This window comes from Sinocyclocheilus grahami, unplaced genomic scaffold (genome assembly GCF_001515645.1).
Source record: "Sinocyclocheilus grahami isolate Dianchi unplaced genomic scaffold, SAMN03320097.WGS_v1.1 scaffold295.1, whole genome shotgun sequence".
Classification (NCBI taxonomy): domain Eukaryota; kingdom Metazoa; phylum Chordata; class Actinopteri; order Cypriniformes; family Cyprinidae; genus Sinocyclocheilus; species Sinocyclocheilus grahami.
Window position 1 is genome coordinate 626,653 of NW_015505474.1, and position 6,131 is coordinate 632,783.

At 37.0% G+C, this 6,131-nt stretch overlaps 1 protein-coding gene across 1 annotated transcript in view; it reads right to left on the bottom strand.

Moving 5' to 3' along the window:
- cntnap5b (contactin associated protein family member 5b) overlaps positions 1-3,213 on the bottom strand; it is a 65,281-nt gene extending 62,068 nt beyond the window's left edge. The window contains exon 1 of the mRNA XM_016292955.1: positions 2,759-3,213. Within this exon, the coding sequence (XP_016148441.1) occupies positions 2,759-2,846 (88 nt within the window). The 5' untranslated portion in view covers positions 2,847-3,213. The remainder of the gene's footprint in view (positions 1-2,758) is intronic.
- Between the last annotated feature and the right edge of the window lie 2,918 nt (positions 3,214-6,131).

The following is a 6,131-nucleotide window of genomic DNA, read 5'->3' on the forward strand; positions in this document are numbered from 1 at the left end:
CTTGTACCATGTATTGTTATTGACGTCAAATATTGCGAATCAAAAACTCAATATGATTTTTGCACAAATTCATCAAGGACTGACTGGGTTCGAAGGGTTAAACACAAGGTGTTTTTTTAGTTTTTTTCGTCCAAAACATCAATATTTGATTTCAGTCACCACTTCTCGATGAACTTAACATTTGGTTCCGAGAAATTAACTGCTTTGGCTGAGCGCTGTCAAATACTGCAAATCAAAAACGCAATATGATTTTTACGCAAATACCTTAAGGACTGATTGGGTTTGAAGGGTTAAACAAAAGTAAAAATAGTTTATACGCAACATTTTTTCGTCCAAAACGTCAATATTTGATTTCAACCATAACTTTTTGACAAATGTAGCATTTGTGTCCTGAAAGACCAACCACGGCTCTACTACCTTTATTTTACAATGTTTATTCTACGATCAACGATCTTTACTTTAACAATTTAAGAATAGAGTACAGTCCCGGCAGATTTTTTGTGGACCTTACAGATGAAGTAATTGAAAAGTGAAACTTGATTTTTTATTTTTTTTGCTGAATGCTTTCAAATATTGTGAATCAAAAATTCAATATGATTTTTACACAAATTCATCAAGGACTCACAGAGTTTAGGTTCACAGTGTTAACATAAGAGTAAAATAGTTTATGCACATGAGCATTTGATTTCAGTTGCCATTTGGGTCCTGAAGCACCAATCACGGCTCTACAACTTCTTTATTTTAATGATTTAAGAGCAGAATAAGGTCCTGGATGATTTTATTTTGACCTTTATTTTACAATGTTTATTCTACGATCAACGATCTTTACTTTAACAATTTAAGAATAGAGTACAGTCCCGGCAGATTTTTTTGTGGACCTTACAGATGAAGTAATTGAAAAGTGAAACTTGATTTTTTATTTTTTTTGCTGAATGCTTTCAAATATTGTGAATCAAAAATTCAATATGATTTTTACACAAATTCATCAAGGACTCACAGAGTTTAGGTTCACAGTGTTAACATAAGAGTAAAATAGTTTATGCACATGAGCATTTGATTTCAGTTGCCATTTGGGTCCTGAAGCACCAATCACGGCTCTACAACTTCTTTATTTTAATGATTTAAGAGCAGAATAAGGTCCTGGATGATTTTATTTTTTATTTTTTTGGAAGTCTAAACCTTTCAAAACAGGCGATTAAAAGAAGTAATTGACATTTTTGGCTGAATGCTGTCAAATATTGCAAATCAAAAATGTAATATGGTTTTTTTGTGCAAATTGGGTTTGGGTTTGAACGGTTAAACAAGAGTAAAAATGGTTCCCACAATACACAATTTTTTCCCTTCTGAAATGTCAATATTTGATTTCAGTTGCCACTTATTGGCGAACGTACAATTTGGGTCTTGAAGCACCAACTATGGCTCTACAACCTCTTTATTTTCACAATTTAAGAGCAGAATAAGGTCCCGGCAGATTTTTTTGTCTGGATCTTCCAGATCAGTTAATTAAAAACAGTAATTGACTTTTTTTTGGCTGAATGCTGTCAGGCATGTTCGATCAAAACAGAGATGAAATCTAGGCCACCATCTACATACTCTCTCAAAGACACTTTCCCCTCATTACATTTAATAGACTGCAATGTTTCCACCTCACAAGAATACAGATCTCCAAATCATTCACAAACAACACTAAATAAAGTATATGGAGGCGTTTTTATTTTCAGCGCCGGTTTCTAGGCCTAACTCCAGTTCTGCATTTCATCACTAGACTCACTTCTATTTGCAATCTGTCGTATGAAGAGTTTGTTAATTATAATTTGTGCAACCTAATGGGTTATGAGAACGGCACGGTTAGTGTGGTTATTAATATCAGCAAACTGCTCGCGCTTATCCACAGATGGTTTCGTGCCTGCAACGTCCTGCAGCCTTCTGTTATATCTCTAATCTATAATTATTATCTAACACTAATATTTATTTGGCCAGAAAGGCGCTACTAATTATGCCGCAAACATGAAGCCATTTCCAGTCAAGGATGAGGTGCTTTTGAGGTTATATAGTTGCTGCAGATCAGACAGAACGTGACGGGCCAATCAAAGCTGATATTAAAAATAAATAACCATTTGATTGGCCAATTCAGGCTTTGTATTGTGAAATGCAATTCTCAAATCATACAACAAATATCCAATGGGGGGCATTAAATACAGTAGGTATGTGTGTGTATACACATAGACACACTAAAATAACTCAATAAAAATGGTTACCTAGCTATATAAATTATGAAACTAAAAAGAAGTTACACTTTAAGTTAAAAAAATATATCTATCATCCATCTTCTACCAATCGATCTATAAAACAGTATCCACTGGTTATCCATGATTATCCATGTATCCATATATAAAATAAAAATGAAATGATTATCTATAAAATATTTTATCAAATCAAAAAATGATTATCTCTCATCTTTTTTTTAATAAATTATAAAAGTTAAAATTAAGTGATCTTTTCATCTATGTATTTGTCTATCAAGCTATAAAATATTTTGCCAGATTAAATATATATCTATTATTTTATCTAATTAAAATAGTGAATTAAAAAAATTATATATATATATATATATATAATTCACTATTTTAATTAGATAAAATAATAGATAGATATTTAATCTGGTAAAATGTGTGTGTATATATATATATATATATATATATATATATATATATATATAATGGATATATAATAAGGTAATGCTTGCAAATATACTCACAGTTATTTGCTGCCAGTGTGGTGCGTATCGCGCACAGGAGCGCAAACGCGTGGAAACTCAGCGCGTCCATCAGCACCACCTTCATCATCTCTCCAAACGCACAACGACGCTTATCCAAGCTGCACTATATTCCCAGCCAGCGTAAAATAGCTCCAAAAAGCCAGTTCGGGGCCGGCTCGGGATCGGCTCCAGCGGCTCTTCGGCTAGTCTGTCCAGTGATGAATCGAATGAGACACTCCCCCCATAGTTCCTCTTAAAGACATACGTTAGGCTTTTCCCACGAGACTCTACGTACACTAAGTTTTCGGCGGGGTTTGTCTGGATGTCTTCAGATCTGCTTCATATTCCGAACTGTACAGGTCCAGCTGAAGTCGAGAAGATACTTTGGTCAGATTGAGACTTGGTGCGTTCTGATGCGCGCAAGACAACAGACACAGGCAGCGTGGAGCGGTTGTGCGCTGTAAGGCGAATGATACGATCTGTGGAAAGCAGTTGAGTTTTGAGCGAGAGAGAGAGACAGAGACAGAGAGAGAGAGAGAGAGAGAGAGAGAGAGAGAGAGACGATTTCAGCAGCACATATGTGTACAGCGCACACTGACGCGCTCCAGTTTTACACAGGACGCGTTGGAGCGCATAGGTTTAAACGTCTGTAACTATAAACGTCTATTTTTTTCGCGCTGTTTCTCAAATCTTCATATAATAGTCTTATATTTGTCTGATACACGTTAAAGTAGTTTGAAAATATACATCTAATAATACTGTGTAAATTAACATCAAGTACACGGTGGCTCTGATGTTTCTCCTAATATCCACTTGAATGTGCGAGACTTCTGGTTCAAAGTGCAACTAAAACTATTTGCTCAACAAACAAATGTGTTTATGATTATGGTAATACATAGTATGATAGCAAATACCAGTTTGCTGTATCATAGGGTGACCATACGTGCCATTTTCCCAGGACGCGTCCTTGCTAGGATTTGTTTTGGCTTTGTTTTTTCCTGTTTTCATGCTTGCTGAAGGTAATGATCGAAAAGTAGTTTGACCAATAACATGCAGGCATTGTACATAATGGAGCAATCATGGTGTGTGTGAGAAGGTGGGATCTACGATCAAAGCGATGCAATTACGCGTACATAGTATGTGTGTTCGACTTCAAAGCAGCGCGGCTCAGACCGATCAGTGTTTGACATCAAAGTACCTCGAGAGCATTTTGAAAGCACAAGGAACCATCTGTATGGTATTTTGATGTCATTCACAGATCGGTCTGTACATGCAAACAAAGCCAAAACCTAGATATTTTAGGCAATATAGAAATCCTGGGAAAATGGCATGTATGGTCACCCTACTGTATCAGGCACATAATGGACTGTTGTTTACAGGTAAAATAACTGGAAATGAATGACTCCGGGACCCTCACACATTCAAGTTACAAATGGCCGCGCCACTCTTACAGTCAGTTAAACTATAAATTAAAAATATACAAGAATCCGGATAGGCAATTCTTATATCACGGCCAATTTGTACATATTTTACTAGGTGCTTAAAGCCGAGGTCACACTACACTTTTTGTTCTATTGACTTCCATTCATACGCATGCAAATGCGTCAGACCGGAAACGCACGCCCGTGCGAAAAGTTTTAGGTGTATTATTGTTTATGTGTTGAATTTAAGTTTTTAAAAAGACGCTGCAGAGCATGACATCATATCACGACCATTGCAGTGTCCGAACGAATTTTGCATGCTCAAAGTGTAGTGTGACCGCGGCTTAATTCGTACAAATGGTCGTACGAATTTCTGTGACGGTTAAGTTTAGGGGCGGGGTTAGGTGTGGTCTTTCGTACGAATTCGTACAAATTTGCCACCTCGTAAAATACGTATGATTTTTCACAAATCGTACAAATTCGTACGAGCTCACTTGTTTGCCACCTTGTCAAATATGTACGAATTGCCGTGAGATCGGCTTGGGATAGAACTCCGCCTTTAATGTAAAAAATCAACCCATGAGACATTCGGTGAAGGTGAGCTGCATTCCACACAGGAATGAAATAGTGGCTAACAGTTCATTTTTATGAAAGTTGAGCTTCAGAGCATGAAGCTCAACTTCTTAATCAATTAAAAGCGCTCACTCCACTCCCCTCCAGTGGACGTGCACCATAACAACGAAAAGTCTAAATCTTCTGACACAACCAGAATTTCGTGGAGGTAAAGTTTGATCGCAACGGTCATTAATCGGCTGTCAGTGAACATGTCAAAGTAACGACCAAAGACTTCAGATTTTAGCCTAGGATCAGAGGAATCCAAATCGTGGCCGAAATCGTACATTGTGCACCCGGCTTATTGCACAGTTGAGATGTCTTCTAAGACTATTGGAGACATGTAAAAAAACATAACATTTCACATTAACTTCTGTTTTTAACATCTTGCGATATGAGTCTCAAATATTCGTATACTATTTCAACCCGATCTCATGAAATTGTGTATAAATAGAACGCCAAATAAAAACGAAAACTTGTGGTATTGATACGCAAAAATGGACTTTGGCGTGTATATGCTACGCGATGGGTAGGTTTAGGGTTGTGGGGTAGATGCGTATCATATGTATGTGAAAACTGCATATCATATGCACGCCAACAAATTTCGTATCATATGCACGCGAAAACTGCGTATAATATGCATGCCAAACACATGCGTATCATATGCACGCCAAAGCAGGGTGCAATCTACGGGGGAGCTAGGGGGAGCTCGGCTCCCCTTAATAAGACATGGGCTCCCCTGAAAACGTGATTTGTGAAATTTTGGGGGTGTCTCAAAAAATATTTACAATGTGTTATTTTGACATGCAATTTCAGTTTTGTGTAATGTGATCATCGTGGATTATTATGTGTAAAATTGTAAAAAATATCATTCATTCATGCATGACGGCGATTTAAACCTAATTCACGTCAATAAAGATAACTATACATGCTATTCTTGTCATGAGCATCAAGGTGTGGGGGCGCTGCGGTGCAAATTCCACTCTTGTTTAGTACGTTAACTCAAAAGATTCGTAGAAAAAATATAAACGTTGGACTCTGTGGTCGATTCTGTGCTAAGGTAAGGCATGTTATTCGCAATTATGTGTTGTGGCTCTCGATGTCTTAGGCCTAATTGAACGGAGGAATTATGGTATTCTTCTGTAGCCTGACGACGACTAACTTTACGTTAACCATTGTTCATGTGAACTCAAAGACAGCCTGATGCTTTGTTTATAGACTATTTGTGGGTGGCTGTTTGTGGTTTCACCTATCAATTCGTGTCGATAAAGTATAACAGGGTAAATCCTGTATAGTGATTTATCCTATATAGTGCTTGCATAAAGCAAGTAGTGCATACA